Here is a 17606-nt window from a genome sequence, read left to right as displayed (position 1 = left end):
GGTGGGCTGTGATGCAGGGGGGGGGGTTGAGGAGGTTGCCTTCCATGAGCACTTAAAATTGTGACAACATGTTGGGAATTGGCCTTTGAATATACATAAGAATAACCAGCCCTCCACTTGATCACTATGTGGCTCAGGATGTGTGGAGATGATAGAGAGATCAGCCACTAGCTATTGCGATTTGTGTGCAAAGCACAGATGTATGTAAACACAGCTAAGCAGTTAAAATTGCCAAATTAAAAATTATACAAAGTAAAAAGAGAGCGTCATCGTGGCCCTTTTTAAATAAAATTTTGCCGTCTTTGCTGTCACCAACTTATGCTGTCACCAACTTATCTTGGGTCATCAGGAAAAAGTCACTAAGTAATCAGCTCAGTGCTCTGGATGAGATGATGGTGGGATTATTAACTAGTTACACAAATCTCTGGAAAAGAGCAAAAGAGCAAAACATGAGCCAATGTTTCAGTGTTGCCCTCTCCAAATGGACATATGCAATCTTGGAATGGAGTTTTCTTAAAATGACCCTCAGATGTGCAATTGAGAAAGTTCTATTATATTTTAGAATAGCTAGATCCTGTAGATAAAGGTGCCATTGTATCAGGAAGAATTACAGGAAAACAGTCAAACCAAAGGCATAATTTTCTCATGCAGACTTATTGTTTTGTTGTTCAGTATCAAAGAGATCAGCCTTTCCCAACTTTTGGGTCCCCAGATGTTGCTGGACTACAACTCCCATCAGCCCGAGCCAGCGTGGCCAATGGTCAGGAATTATGGGAACTGTAGTCCAGCAACATCTGAGGACCCAACAGTTGGGAAAGGCTGAAATTGGTGTCTCCTCAATAGGTCTCTTGTTTTACTGACACCTACATTGAGTGAACATATAGCTTGAATGGTTCTGCTTTGTTTTTCCCTCTCCAGGGTGGTTCGTTCGAAAATAAAACAAGCCCCAACAATGGAAATTGGATTATTGAAAACATCTGATCGAGACCAGGAATCGGAAGATGAGATCTAATTCAGCATAAATATTTTCTTATAGTTTGCTATCTATTTCTTCCATTTCTGAACTGTAATGGTGTTGTTTACCATATAATTTAGACTTACACAATTGGTGCATTAATTTATTAAATTTACATTTCTGCATTGTTTATCCTATACTCGAAGGAGAAAGAGAACATTTTACTGTTGAATAGGCTGGTGGTGGCATTGTCAAGTAAAAATCAGTTCAGGCCATTAATAGATTATGAGCCTATTCTTTCATTGCTCTTGGGCAAATTTCCACACATGGCAAGCAACCACAATCCTACTGTTGCAGAAATCTGATAGTATCCACCATAAAACCAACCAACCAATCAATAAATTATATATATCTCTTTTTAGCTATTAAGAATAATTTGTAGTCTAGCTTCCAAGGTGTATGTTGCAAATTTACATTTGCAATGGTTATTACTTTGTCTGTTCTTATTTATTATCAGGTATGATCTAATTGCATCAAAGGATACAAGAACCCAGTGTAAAATTATTTAATGTCATTACTAAGGAAAAAATGATATTCCTGAATTGCTGGATGATTATAGGTACTACATTAGACTTGTTACTTAATTTGCAGCAAAGACAACTTACTGTATATTAAAAAAATGCATATAAGGCTGCTGTATACTTTAGATGCCTTCTGCTCAGAATTTACTCAGTGTGTAGAAGATTTGGATGAGAGGATTCAAATCCCCAATAAGTCATGAAGCTTGGCTAAGCTTGGGGAAGTCTCAACTTAACCAGGCATGGGGAACCCGTAGCCTTCCAGATGTTGCTGTGTTCCATCTTCCATCAACCAATGGTCATGTAGGATGGGAGTTCTAGTCCAGCAGCTTCTGCAGGGCCACAGGTTCCCCATCCCTATATGGAAAGCAAACAGTGATTAATGTTTGGGAAGGGTACTGTAGTGCTATTCCTTCCCTGCCTGCCACTAGTAGATACCTCTTCCTGGAGACAGTGCTTTGTGTTCCTCTGATATGGCATTACAGTCACTCCTCTGCTTACTGGGAAAGCACCATTTAGAAGTATCCTTATTTGTGCAGCACAACTCGGTATGAAGCTACACTCAGGAAAGTCCATATGGTATTGTGTGCCTTTTAGCATTCATATCAGTAAGTATAAGTGCTTTTAGCAAACTTAATAGGGTGTATGTGTGTTCTGGTTAGGAATTCTGACTTTAAATGACTCCTCTGCCAGTAGGCAAGGTCATATTAATTGCTACTTGGCATGCACTTTCAAAACACTGAAAATTCTTGTTAGAGCAATCTCTTGGTAGAAAGGAAGAAGAATTCTGTCTTATCAGGTAATCAATGAAAGATACTTCAGACTGGTGCGAATACTTAAAATTATGAATAGTGACTTGGTTTTAAAGGCACTGCATTGTATTATGATATATTGAAATAAATTGTTCCAGCTTACTTTGAAACAAGCAACATTTGTGGTCTGGGTTGTTTTTTGCTCTTTAGCTGAAGTCCACTGTCCGGTCTACTTGTGCTAACATCCTTGGCATACAGCCTGTTCCTAAAATTGTGTTCTTGAAATGGAGAACCAGTATGTTCAGGGATTTTCATTTCCAAGTATGTGTGCATAGGATTGCAGCATGAGTCGCAATGAAGTAAAATAGGAATGATGTTTTTTATTATGTGCAAATGCAATGATAATGCTCTGAGGATTGGATGGTAATGAGGCTGAGAATGGCACACAAGGGTTCACAGACATGTGGCTTAAGTAATAATTATTTCACTGTTTCCCATCCACGCCTGTGGGCAGTTCTTAATAAAATGCTTTCATGCTGTGTATGCTGGCCCCTCCCCTCAATACCTATTTCCCCACCTTCCACTACCTTTTTCCATTTCCATTTTTCTATTTGGGGATAAGTGCAGCAGATGTATCTGTACCTGTGCACATGCATCTTGATTCCTACACACACACATGTGCTGGAGCCAATGTTACAATGTTACATGCCCTTAATTATCGTGTTTCACAGTGGGCATAATGGAGGCTTGTGGTTTTGGGGGGGCAGGAGACAACTTGTGTTTCAGTTTTGTGTTTTGTGATATTTAGCTATATTAAAATTTTGAGAAAGGTCTTGTGCAAAACTCATGTATTTAAACATATTTTTAAAGGTCCTATCAGCACTATACATTTAAAGCAGCATCATGCCACTTTAAATAGTAGTGGCATCCCCCAAAAAAACCTAAGAACCATAGTTTGTTAAGGGTGCTGAGAGTTGTTAAGAGATCCATATTCCTCTTGCAGAGCTACAATTCCCACAGTTTTCTGGGAAGAAGGATTGACTGTTAAACTACTCTGGGAACTGTAGCTCTGTAATAGCTTCTCTTAACGACTCTCAGAACCCTTTCCACACTACAGTTACCAGGATTCTTTGGGGGAAGCCATGCCTGTTTAAAGTGGCATGATGCTGCTTTAAATGTAAACTGCAGATGAGACCAAAGTCCTGTTCTATTGTACTATGATTAGTCTTCAAGTTAATCCCCCAAATGTGTTGAAATCTTGAGAGAATAGCTCCTCTGAACTGGGTGGTTGAAATGCCAACACGTCTTCAGCATGTGGCAATAAAGACAGACCACTCACCAAAACATCACCATGCACGTGACAAACCATCCACCTAAAAATAAAAATGTGTTGACAAGCTTTGCAAACAGCAGTGACTGCAGATGCATAATGGATTGTTTTTGCTTAACAGATTTTCTGTGATGAAAGCCAGATTAAATGTAAAAAAGAGTGCAGGCTGACATCTTGATGGTGGTTATAATATCATATGGACAATGTGAAAAACTTGTGTGCATGCATAACAGTGATTATACAGTAAGGGCAGAATTTCAGAGTTAGTTCCGCTGACTCAGAGTAAGCCCATTTAAGTTAATAGACATGACTAATGTTCATTAATTTCAGTGAATCTACGTGAGTCAGACATAGTTGAATACAACCCTAAACCTCCACCTGGAAGTTGTGCCATAGTTTAAAGCCCACTTCAGATTTTTTTACGGAATGTTAATGATGGAAACATTCATATTGTTTGAATTTTTACTGCAAACGGATAACATGTCATGTCATATTAAGAGAAAACCCGTAGTAGATCTCCATCCTTACAGAGGGATTCAGTCTTGCCTGCAAGTGGAGTTGGACTGGTATTAATATATTTGTGGCCTCTCCCTTTTATATGCCAGTTTTGACGTGCATGTGTTTGCAACTAAGTAATTTGGCCGAAAATAAATGTGTGGGTAACTTTTTGTGGTGCACACCACCTTAACTGACATAGGTTTCCACAGTGCATTGTGGGAATTGTAGTTCACTGACATTCTTCCCATTCCCTCTGAACTACAATAAGAGATTTCTGTGCAGATAGAACAGCTGTTGAAACTAGTAAGTCTTTGTGTAATTTATTTATTTAATTAATTTGTATCCCATCCTTCCCAGTAGGGTTGCCAGGTTCTTGGCCTGAGACTGATTCTGTATCTTTAGGAGAAAAGAAGGTCAGCCAAGTGCAGGTGTTCTTGCAACTCTGTAATGGGAAAAACCACAAGGTGGAATTCTCCCTCCCTCCTCCACAACTTTTAAAGGTACAGAAGACCTCTTGGAGGCTGGGCCTGGCAAGCAAGAGGTCTTCTGTATCTTTAAAAGTTGTGGAGGGGAGAGGGAGAATTCCACCTTGTGGTTTTTCCCATTACAGAGTTGCAAGAATACCTGCACTTGGCTGAGTTTCTCTTCTCCTAAAGATACAGGATCAGTCTCAGGCCAAGAACCTGGCAACCCTACTTCCCAGCAGGAGCCCAGGGCGGCAAACAAAGCACTAAAACACTTTAAAACATCATAAAAACAGATCTTAAGATACATTAAAACAAAACAGCATTAAAAACATTAAAAAATCTTTAAAAAAGGGTTAAAAACATTATTAAAAAAACATATTAAACAATTCTGACACGGATGCATACTGGGATAGGTCTCAACTTAAAAGGCTTATTGAAAAAGGAAAGTCTTCAAAAGGCGCCAAAAAGATAGCAGAGATGGTGCCTGCCTAATATTCAAAGGGAGGGAATTCCACAGGAATTGGAATTGTGCCCTTAGGTTATGGATGGGGAACTTGTGTCTCTCCAGACATTGTTAGGATTTCAACTCCCATCAGCTCCAGCCAACATGGGCAATAGTCAGTAATGACAGGACTTATAGTCCAATAACATTTGGAGAATCTAGTGGTTTCCAGGCATATAAATGGAGGAACAGAAGATGGATCATGTGGATGAAACTCTGGTCCTTTGTCTTATGGCTCCTCTTGGTGTTTTTCAGTTCTCATATAGGTGACCCCAGTGTAAGCTCATCAGCAGTGTTCATATAGGACTGCTGCTAGTATTGTGGCCTGGCTCTAATCCATGTGTGGTCATATATGTGTGGTGCCTGTATGGAGGTGTCTTCACCATCATGGTAGGTGTGACAGACTTCATGGTGAGGCCCCACTTTTTCAGATTAACACCTGTAGGTTAGCATGGCTGGGTAATAAGCTTGCGGGCTGCTCCACATTTTCCCCAAGCCACTTTAATGGAAGCTCCATTATGTATGGTAGACTCAGGAAGGAGAAGAGCTGCACTTGTGGGTGGCTGCTCTGTCCTTCCAGTTCAGTGCTCTAAAGTCTCTTGGAATAGGTCTGCTGGCTAAAGTAATGGTTTAAGATCATTCTCCCCATCCCCCACCCCATGCAATTTGCTAACATAAATGAACATAGAGTGCTTTCAGTATGAGGTTGGCTGTTATGGAATGAAAAGGTAAATGTTATTGCAGGGGTTCTATTACCTTGGTGTTTTTCCATAGTACCAAATGTCCTGCTTTTGAAAGTACTTTTCTGCAGTTTCCAGGTTTTCTGTCTCGAAGATGGAGATGGTAGTCTTCTACAAGTGGTGAAATCAAACCCAGCCTTACTATAAGCATTAATATTAGATGTGGAGCTTGAGCCTTGTAAATTTAGAAAGCAAATGTACTGGTGAAAGTAATTATGGCATGCCTGCCCTAAACACATTTACCTAGAGCAGGGGTGGGATACAACTCCATTTGGAGGCAAGACAGGATCCCTCTGTAAGGATAGAACCACACCACTGGTTTAGCATATGACATGACATTTTCCGTATACAGTGAAATACAGACAACATGAATGTTTACATTATCAACTCCCTGCTAAGAACAGCTGAAGAAGTGGACTTGTAACTATGAATATCAACTAAAGGCCCTTTGGATGTTATTGCACTTCATCATCCCCATCCAGCCTGAGCAATGGTCAGAAATTTTGGGAGTTGTAGCCCAACAACTGTGAAGGAACACCCTTTTCCCAACCCTGACATTTGTTTCAAACGAGCAGAGTCTAACAAATTTATGTTGGCATGCCCTTCCATGGCATGAGGTGTTATTGTCCTAGGTTTGCTTTTAATGATGTGGACTCTAGTCCACGAAAGATCATGCCACAATGAATCTTATTCTTAAAGTGCCTCAAAATTCCTTGGGTTGTTTTCTTTTTTGTTTTGCTGTTTGTCTCTGGAAGGACACACTTCCTGAGAAGTGGGTTTATAATGGCATAATAAAATTGGGTCTTGTTCAAATGTCTTTTTTTTTAATGAGCGAGTGAGAGAGATGATGGGGTGTTTATGTTGACGTGTGTGCGTTGTTGCGTGAAACAGCATACATTACGTTGGAGTTAAGTTGAGCAAGAAACTTCTTCAGAGCATTAGAGCATGTTAAGAGTCTTTATTAAGACATTATGGCCAAAGGCTTAAGAGTAAATACATGTAGAGTTTCTTCAGTCACCCCCCCCCCCTCTGGTACATCTCTCTCCAAAGGTAAACACAGAAGAGAACCTCTCAGTTCAGAGGCAATACACAGAAGGACAGCCTCACAGTTCAGAGGCAATATTCAGAAGACACAACTTACAGACTCTGTTAGAACTTTCCCAATTGCTATCTCACGTTACCATGACAACCGCTGGCCTTGGATGTCTGCTCACTCTCAGGCCAAGAGATAACAGTTACTTCTCCAAACTTGCAGGCTTTATGGAAAACAACTAGAGACAGTAATGCCTATGGGTCACAGCCCAACAGTTTAAATATTCATTTGTGTTATGCTTGCCTTTTTGTATTTGATAGTGGTGTGGCATCAGTGTCTATATAGCACATAATTCCATAGCCATGCAAACATTTGCTTTTAATGTTTGTTTCCATACTTAATGCTTCCTAAGTGCTCCATGCAGGTGCCTATGCAGCCCTTTAAAATAAAAGAAATGCTGAACAAAAGCAAGGCTATTTTCTCTTCTGCAGTAATGTCCTTGCATTCATAGAGCACATTCCTCTTTGGGAGTCCCCCCAACCCCCAGCTTGGAAGGCTTTATGCTCCTTTTTTCAGCATCGTGTCACATATCTTCCATCTTTCCTATTGTAATAAAGCTGAAAGGCCACTCCACCATCATTATGTGTGCAACTAATACTGCTACAGTAGGGCCCCGCTTTACAGCACTTCGCTTTATGGCGTTTCGCTAATGCAGCGGTCTCCATTAGACGCAATTAGACTAAAGCCCCACTCATACGCCACTTGTTTCGCTTTTACAGCGGTTTTCAGGCATTGCGCGCCATTCTATTAAATGAGTTCTGCTTTACAGCGGGTTTCGCTTTGCAGTGGGGGTCCGGAATGTAACCCGCTGTATGAGTGGGGCCCTACTGTACTAGTAATGTCACACGTAATGCTAAAAAAGATAAGTTATTTCCCATCCAAGCCTTTATTGTTATACATTACTTTTACAAACTATATTGCTGTAGTAATTGTATACCCATACCCATATATACACACGCAACACATTTCTGGCATAAAAATATATCTCCCAACCCAACAAGGGAGATTTTTGTGCATGAATGTAGCCATGCACAGCCAAAACAGATGCATGCAGGTTATTGGCGCATGCTGTGATGCTTAACACATTGTGATGCTTCTCTAGATCCCTGCTAAACAGTTAGATTCTCTAAGGAGAATCTCAACAGTTTAAGAGAACAGAAAATAAATGCTTGCTCCCCTAGAAAAGACAAAAATGCTGGGAAAAACAGAAGGGAGTAGAAAAAGAGGAAGACCAAACAAGAGATGGATTGATTCCATAAAGGAAGCCACAGACCTGAACTTATAAGATCTGAACAGGGTGGTTTATAACAGATGCTATTGGAGGGGGCTGATTCATAGAGTCGCCAAAAGTCATAATCGACTTGAAGGCACATAACAACAAAGTATGTTTGTGTGTGTAGCTGTCTTAAAAGCCTGCTGCAGTGCCGATACATTCTGTGTGTGTGTGTGCACGTGTGCATCAGTCAGTCACTACTGCTCCTATGCCTTCCCTTAGCTTCACTTACTCCATTCCAGTTTTGCCTATGAATCCTCTCCCATCAGCCATGAGATCTTAGGCTGCTTTCACACATGGGGCTAATAGCGCTAGTTTAAAAAGGTAGCACTTCTGGCACTTCTGTCCCGATATTTAAAATCCCTTTCACAATGCAGTACCTCTTGCAATAAGGAACAGTACTTTTTCAGCCGATTTAGTGGCATTTTGCACAACTGTCTTTCACACAGCTTGTTTTCGTCCCTCACCCATGCACACTGTTCCCCACTGTATAGCAGGTCTAAGATCTTGTCTTGTCTTGTAGCCATGCAAGCTCTCTCCCTTTAGGATCTGACTTTTTAAATTGTTTTAGTTGTATGAAGACGGGTGTGTGTGTGAAATTCTGCTGCTATATGCGCTGATGCCGGAATCCTGGTACAATGTTCGTCAGGCAAAAAACAAAAACAAAAACCTGCATGACTAAAGGGCGGGAACACACTGCATGCTGGGATGCCTGTCCCGTGAGCGGCAGCAGCTAGCGAAACAGTCTCTCAATCTTCCGGATTCCCAGCCTTGCTAACGGATTATTTCTGGTATCATTCATTGCGGAAATTGGCGCTACACTTGCACTACATTCCACCAGAATTCCGGAGCTACCCGGTATGTCATGTGAAAGCTCAAATATAATGCACAAATTACCAGGTAGGAAATCATCAGAATAACAGAATAAAGTGCAGTGAAAGCACCCTGAATGAAACTTTCATGCTCAGACATACTATAATGTATACTATACGAAAGTTATTCTCCTTATGTAGCCAAAATGGCACATTCACACACGGGGAAGGACTCGGAGGTCTTGAGCTCTAAAGTTTGCAGAAGTACATAAAAATTTTAGTAAATGCCCCCCCCAAACAGCCCAATGAGTACTGAGCATGCACAGTGCCCATGGGATAATAGGTGTCTTTATAGAAATAGAAAACCAGGATAGGGATGGGGGTAGAATGGAGTACACTGGAAGAGGACATCGCTGACTAGCTGGCACTCTGAACAGGAGCACTCCACACACTGCAACATCTTGTTACTGGCTGTACTTTTATTTCTGTATACCAGTGTTAACGCTATAGGGAAGACAGAAAGCAAACCTTGCAAACCTTTCTTAAGGGGCCCAAAAATCTAAAATAATATGTAATAAATTGTGCTGGCCATATGCACATGCACTGAACTTCAAGGACTCCCCATTTTCCAAAATGTCTGTTGGCACACTGTGCACACTGGATAAGAAGTTATCTTGTTCTGAGTTCAGATCTTGTCTTCCAGGAACAGAGATACGTAGGATCCAGCCAAATTTTTGAGTAGATTAAGCATACCCATGAAAAATATTTAGGGTTGTATCCAACATTAGTGTTACACATAGTAGACCCACTGAAATTAATGGACATCAGTAACTTAGCTGCATTAAGCTGTATGGATCTATTCAGAGTAGGATTTAGTTGGACACAACTTTAAGTGCTAGAATGTGAATATCTTGTCCATTTTAAGCCATGTTGTATTATACACTCAGTCCAAAGTTCTCAGTCTAAGGTGCTATAAAAATACTACTTACCAGGTTTCAAATAATTGACTCAAAATAAATAGCTGGCAAATAAAGGCAGGTCACCTTCTCATTGTGTCAATGTGAATAAAGGTGCTCTTGTTGCTGTTCAGTTCTTGGGGGAGGGCTGTAGCTCACTGGCAGAATAGTACCCCCTTTGCATACAAAAGATTCTAGGTTCAGTACCTGGTATCTCCAGCACTAACAAAGATCCCCATCTGAATCCAGTCTATGTAGATCAAGGATCTTTGTTCTCCCCAAGGATCACATTGCCTTGGAGAGTCTTCTTTCAAAGGACACATGCCATCCCTCTCTCCCTCCCTCCTCTCTTACTCACACACCCCATCTTTCCATTCATACACATATACATGTGAAGGGAGGAAGGGAGGCTGCAGGACTGAGGGGAGTCTGTAGGCTACATCCAAAGGTGTTGTGGCTCTCATTTGGCCCATCGACTGGAGATCCCCCCACCCCCGCTAATATACATAGACCAATAGTCTGATTTGAGATAAGACTGCTTCCTATATTCCTATTCATACTGTCCCGTCCAGAGCCGAAAGAATGAAGCTGGAGTGTGTGTGCAAGTAAATCTCGTTTTATTAGAGTAATGGATACATCAAAAGCATTGCGCTTCATAGGAAACCTTACGCTAACTCACTAAAGTCCCTAACTATACTCTAGACATGCTCTGCAGTGTGTGAAGGAAGTTGAGTCAACGACCCTCCCCCCCCGGGAGCGGCAGGCTTATATAGGAAATGTTTTTAAACGTAATCTCTGACTCCTTCACAATTCCTGTCTTTGCCCTGTCCATTTCTCGCGGCGACGGGAACGAGGAGACAGGGGACGCGCATCCAACAGCTCATCTGAAGACACCTGCTCCCGAGCAACAGGCTCGAGGTCAGAGGGCGGTGCCACACTGGAATCCTCCTGGGAACTGCTTGGAAAAGGAGGAGCTGGCACTAACTCTGAAGCTTTCCCCCACAAGTCCTCTGCATCAACTGGGGGCGGTGCGCTCGGCTCCTTGGAAAGGGCATTACTCGTGGGAACTGGCTGGAGAGCAGGCTGCCCCCCTCCTGCACGATCCTGCTCAGACACAACAATCCCCAACTCTGCTTCTTCTGGCTGCGGAGGTGCCTGAAACTCATGCCTCCCCCCTTCCTGTCCCTTCTGAATTGGCTGCAGCGCAATACATACTGGTTGTTTGCTTAGTGGTGAGTGGTGATCTAAACGATGGGGTACAGCCACGGAGAGCTGCCATTTGCTACATGACCCTTCTGTTCCCCAAGAGTATGGTGGTGATTCTTTCCTAGAGGAGACTGTGATGTTCCTATATTAATGTATATATGGTAAGTGTTGTTGTTTTAGAAGATACATGGTAAGTGGAGTGAAAGAGGAGGGGGAGTGAATGGGCAGTGGAGTGCGAGATGATTGGCTGAGTTTGGAAAATGGCTGAATGTATAAAAGGAAGAGTGAGAGTGGAATCGGGGGGGGGAGAAGAGAAAGAGTGGATTGCTTGGTGGGGTTTGAGAGAGTTGTTTGCCAGGAGAGAGTGGAGAAGGAGGGAGGTGGAGTTCGGATTAGTATTGAGTAAAACCATATGCTTATGTGCCTTAAGAAGAAATCTTGTTAATCTTATTAGCTTTGTTATCTGTAATAAATACTTAATTTGGTTTACCAAAGGCCTGATCCTTGGCTGGGGTTTCACAGACCAGAAGGGAGGGTAAGGTAATGACCAAGGCTGAAGGGGAACTGTAACAAATGGTGGCAGCGGTGAAGAGAATAACAATACCAGTATTCAGAGTCTCTGGGAATACTAGTATTGGGACATTACTGGTGGTTTCCTAGCAGGGGGATCTGTTGAGATCTGTGCTAGAGCGGGGAGAGAAACCATAAGAGAGAGCGGTCCGGACTGGTGGAGTCCCTGGTGGTGCCTAGTGACAGGCAGTAACCACGAGCAGGTAGGAACCTGACAGGGAGAGCCAGGGAAGGACGCCTCACATGTGGTGGCAGAGGTGGGATACGAACAACAGAGAATCCAGATACGAACCAAAGAGAGTCCCAAAGACACGTGGTGACAAAGGAGACTACGTCACAGGTGTTGGCTGTAGCAGTGAGATACGAATACTAGAGAATCCCTAACAGTGGTGTGGCAAACAGAAATAGCAAAACAAGATTACTTGTGAGAGTGACTGGCAAAGAGTGTGTGGCAAAGAGTGAGTGAACTCAAACACCATGGCTGAATATATAAAAATGAAAAGAGAGGAGCTGATGGAGAAGTGCATAACATTCAATTTACCTCACGAGGGTAAAGGGGTAGATGAATTGAGGGTAGCACTTATAGGATTTGCTACTGCCCAGCAAAAACAACCTGTCAGAGAGGAAACCCCAGAAGGGTGCTCAAGTAATCCTGACTATATAGAGTATTTAAGAGAGAAGTTAAGATGGGAACGTGAGGAAAAAGATAAGGACAGAGAGATTGCAATGGTGAAAGTGAGAATGGAGGTGGAGGAGAAGGAAAAGCAACGTGTGTTGGAAACTGAGAAGTTGAAGATGGAAGCTGAGAGAATGAGATTGGGGTTTGAGGAGAGGGAGAAGCAACGAGCAGTGGATGCCGAATTACAAGTAGAAAAGTTAAAATTTGAAAGAGAGAAGTTTCATTCTGATGAAACAAGAAAGGACAGAGATGGAGCAAAAATAAAAATTACTCCAAAGGACTTTGCTGTCTATGAGCCTGGTCAAGATCCTCAAATTTACCTCAGCACCTTTGAAAAAGCAGCTCACTTGTGGGGGCTACCTGAAGATAAATACATGCAGTATTTATCAAACCTGATTAAAGGGGAATTGGCTGAGGTATACCAATATTTCCCCTCAGACAGGCCCGTCACCTATGCTGAATTCAAAGAAGCAGTGTTTAAAAGATTCAGACTGGGGCTTGATTATTTTAGAAAGCTTTTCAGAAATTGCCAGATACAGACAGGGAGGTCTTTTGTGGAACTGGGAGCAAAGTTGATGGATATATTTGGAAAGTGGATGAGTAGTGCCAAAGCTCAGTCAGTGGAAGAGGTGAAAAGCCTCATGATACTGGATCAATTATACCATCAGTTACCACCAGAAATAAGGCTCCTGATCAAAGACCATTCCCCTACATCTGTGCAGGAGGCCGCAGAGATGGCGGATCACTTCGCCTCCAATAGAACTGGCTGGGTGGGGAAAACATCAAGAGAGTTTAAACCCAGACCATATAGTGCTGGCAGAAGGGATGTGGTACCACAGCGAGTGAGTCCTCCATTAAAATCTGAAGGGCACAGGACACCCCAGAGTGGATCTGTGTACCCTAAAAGTGAGGAGAAATTATGCTACAAATGTGGTAGACCAGGGCACCTACGTTTTCAATGTGAGGTTGCCAACCCCATTAGTAATCCTGCTCAGACAAGGACAGTGAAAACAGAGCCCAAGGCTTTAGAAACAGCGAAAAAGGTTCAGTTCTGCCAGATAAACTGGACAGAAGTAACAGACCTTGATTCAAGTCTGAGAGAGGAAGTGAGTGTACAAGGGGCAAATTATTGGGCATTGCTTGATACTGGTGCCGCTCAGACGTTACTGAGGCCAGATTTAATAAAATCTGAAGAAATATTACCTCAGGAAACTGTGACTATCCAAGGAGTGAGGGGTCAACCAGAAAGTCTGCCTGTGGCCCTGGTGGATATGACTTGGAGAGGCCAAGAGGGCCGATATAAAGTAGGCATTAATGCCCAGCAACAAGAACCAGTAATACTGGGAAGGGATGTAATGGGCACCCAAGGAAAGATCTATGTAGTGACCAGACAGCAAATTGGCAGAGAAAAAGAAGCCATATTAAGGGGGGCTGAAATAAACAGGGTGGAATCTGTTAGCCAGCCTCAGATCACCATAGCAACCACTAGCAGGCCTGGTGAAGGAGACAAAATGTATCAAGTGGTCTCTGGGAAAGAAGCAGAGCAATTCAGGGAAGAGCTGCATAAAGATATAAGTTTGAAGCAGATAAAGGAACAAGCCCTGTCCCAACAGATTCCTTTCACAGACAAACTGAGGAATCAGTGTGTGAAAATGGGATTTTATATAGACTGTGGATGCCTGCTGAGAGAAAGGATGAATGTGAACCAGAGAAGCAATTGATAGTACCTAGCAAATACAGAACCAGATTTAATGGAGTTTTGAAGGGCATGATGGGATGCTTCTTGTTTGCATACAGAGAAGTCCCTCAAGAGTCAACAGGCTTCTCACCCTTTGAACTCATGTTCACTAGAAAAGTGAGGGGACCTTTGGAACTGCTAAAAAATTCATGGGAAGGAACTCTGGGAGAGTACAAAACTTCTGTAGTAGATTTTGTATTGGAATTCCGCAATAAATTAACATCAATCATGGAAGTAGTGAAAGAGAATTTGAGTCATGCACAGGAGAAGCAAAGTTACTGGTATGACAGAACAGCCAGAGAACGTGTGTATGATGTGGGAGATATGGTTATGGCGTTCATACCCAGGAAACATGACAAATTACAGGCTAACTGGGAAGGACCATATACCATCAGAGAAAGGCTTGACACAGTGACATATGTAATCACCACAGACCAATTAAACAAAAGCAAAGTGGTTCATGTAAATATGTTAAAGCCTTACCATACCAGGGATGCAAAGGTGTTGCAAGTTACCTTATTCCCTGAGGGAAGTGGGCCTGAACTTCCAGATTTGGTACAGGAAAGCAAAGACAAAGGAGGGGTAGATCAAGTGGAATGGTCAGAGGAGGTGAAGGAGGAAGTAAAAGAGGAGATTCTGAGAGTTTTGAAAACCTATAGGAATCTCTTTAGCAACAAACCTGGCCGAACCAGTATAGTTATACATTCCATTGATACTGGAGATCATGCCCCAATCAGATCTGTTCCGTACCGTGTGAATGGGGAAGTTTTGAATGAGATCAAAAAGGAGGTGGAAGAGATGCTGGAATTAGGAGTGATCAGGGAATCCATCAGTCCCTGGGCCTCAAATATTGTCCTGGTTCCGAAAAAAGATGGAACGACAAGGTTTTGCATTGATTATCGGCTAATCAATAAAATTACTGTCCCAGATGTGTATCCTATGCCTAGGGTAGACGCAATGTTAGAGTTATTGGGGGCAGCAACCATTATCTCTACACTAGATCTCTGTAAAGGATTTTGGCAAATGGAACTAGACGAGCAATCCAGAGCCAAAACTGCCTTCAGTACACCAGATGGGTTATATGAGTTTGTGACCTTACCCATGGGACTAAGGAACTCACCAAGTTCATTTCAGAGGCTAATCAATACTGTGTTGCGAGGCATGTCAGATTTTGCAGTGGCCTATATCGATGACGTGGCCATTTTTAGCAAGTCGGTGTCTGAGCATGTCCAACACCTGACAACAGTATTGGAGGCCTTAAGAAAAGCAGGCCTCACAATAAAAGCTAAGAAATGCCAGTTTGGACTAAAGGAAGTAATCTATTTAGGACATAAGGTGGGGAGTGGGAAAATCACCCCCTTATGGAGCAAGGTGGAGGCAATACAAGCGTGGCCGATCCCCTTAACCAAAAAACAAGTAAGGGCATTTCTGGGTGTGGCTGGATTTTATAGGAAGTTTGTGAGAAATTTTGGGGAAATAGCAACCCCCTTACATGAATTAACAAAGAAGAAGTGTTCTGAGCGTGTGGTATGGACGGATGAATGTCAGAAGGCTTTTGATCTACTGAAGCAAGCCTTGTGCCAAGGACCCATATTAATAGCACCGGACTATGAGAAACCATTCATCGTGGCTACAGATGCGTCGGACCTGGCGCTGGGAGTCGCCTTGCTACAGGAGAGAGAAGGCACCAGACATCCAGTGGCGTACCTGAGTCGCAAGCTGACACCGAGGGAGAAAAACTATTCGTCGGTCCAGAAGGAGTGCCTAGCGGTCGTGTGGGGACTGAACAAGTTGCGCCCATATGTGTGGGGATGAAGATTCACAGTGACTACGGATCATCGGGCCTTGTTATGGTTGCAGACTATGAAAAACCATAACACTATGCTGCAGAGGTGGTCCTGGGCCCTACAGGACTATCAAGTGGACTTCCAGTTCATAAAAGGCAAGGACAATGTACTGGCCGATGGACTTTCCAGGCAAGTGGCTGGGACTGCAGTGACGTGACCAGACAGAGGAACAAAGAAAGACATTTTCCCCATAGAGACTTTTATTTGTTAACGCGACGTATAAATCCTGGAACAGGAATAATACTCTGCTGTTGTTTAAGGGGGGCGAAATGTGATGTTCCTATATTAATGTATATATGGTAAGTGTTGTTGTTTTAGAAGATACATGGTAAGTGGAGTGAAAGAGGAGGGGGAGTGAATGGGCAGTGGAGTGCGAGATGATTGGCTGAGTTTGGAAAATGGCTGAATGTATAAAAGGAAGAGTGAGAGTGGAATCGGGGGGGGGAGAAGAGAAAGAGTGGATTGCTTGGTGGGGTTTGAGAGAGTTGTTTGCCAGGAGAGAGTGGAGAAGGAGGGAGGTGGAGTTCGGATTAGTATTGAGTAAAACCATATGCTTATGTGCCTTAAGAAGAAATCTTGTTAATCTTATTAGCTTTGTTATCTGTAATAAATACTTAATTTGGTTTACCAAAGGCCTGATCCTTGGCTGGGGTTTCACAGACCAGAAGGGAGGGTAAGGTAATGACCAAGGCTGAAGGGGAACTGTAACAAATGGTGGCAGCGGTGAAAAGAATAACAATACCAGTATTCAGAGTCTCTGGGAATACTAGTATTGGGACGTTACTGGTGGTTGCCTAGCAGGGGGATCTGTTGAGATCTGTGCTAGAGCGGGGAGAGAAACCATAAGAGAGAGCGGTCCGGACTGGTGGAGTCCCTGGTGGTACCTAGAGACAGGCAGTAACCACGAGCAGGTAGGAACCTGACAGGGAGAACCAGGGAAGGACGCATCACAGAGACCACCACCACTTCCAGGGAATTGCTAGCTGATGGTGGCTGGCAGGAATTGTTTTCCTTTCTTCTTTCCCCAAGAGCTGCTTCTTGTTAAGGGAGGAGGATGAAGAAGGTAATATGCATCTATTGCATTCTGTTAGGGCTTTAGAACAGGAACTAGGATGCCTGAATAAGCCTTTCCAGCCTGCTCATCACAGTGCATTACTGGCTGCTTGTGATGCAGCTTAGTACTGATTGCATTTGGAAACATATCTTCTGAGACCTTAGGAAAGCATTCTGTTGTTTCTGAAATTTACCCAAGAAGGAAATTAGTGTTATTCTGCAATAATTGCTATCGGTCGAAGGTTATAGTACACATGCACCTATGCATGTGCTCCTCTTTAGAACTGGGAATAAGTCCCTTTGATTTCATTCACTTCTAAGTAACTATTTTAGGATCACAACTAGTGAATTAACTAGTGAATTTAAGCTACAGCTTAAAGATAGCTTTGATTTAGGGGGCCAAATTAAACAATTGAATGCATTTTTGTATTTAATGTGCAGATTTTAAAAATGAAAATTTCATGGGGAGGGGAGAGGCTGGTAATTAACAGAAAAGGTGTGGAGAGGGATTTAACCCTTTCATTCCTTGCTGCGGTTCTGAGAAAAATCCCTCTTCT

At 42.7% G+C, this 17606-nt stretch overlaps 1 protein-coding gene across 1 annotated transcript in view; it reads left to right on the top strand.

The window, feature by feature from the left end:
• The window catches only part of TMEM45A (transmembrane protein 45A), a 37838-nt gene extending 35404 nt beyond the window's left edge, over positions 1 to 2434 (top strand). The window contains exon 6 of the mRNA XM_061629540.1: positions 919 to 2434. Coding sequence (XP_061485524.1) covers positions 919 to 1012 — 94 coding nt within the window. The 3' untranslated portion in view covers positions 1013 to 2434. The remainder of the gene's footprint in view (positions 1 to 918) is intronic.
• Positions 2435 to 17606: the final 15172 nt, after the last annotated feature.

The sequence above is a fragment of the Rhineura floridana genome, chromosome 5, assembly GCF_030035675.1.
Source record: "Rhineura floridana isolate rRhiFlo1 chromosome 5, rRhiFlo1.hap2, whole genome shotgun sequence".
Lineage (NCBI taxonomy): Eukaryota > Metazoa > Chordata > Lepidosauria > Squamata > Rhineuridae > Rhineura > Rhineura floridana.
The sequence above is the reverse complement of the archived record's forward strand: the minus strand, read 5'-3'. Positions and strand labels throughout refer to the sequence as shown.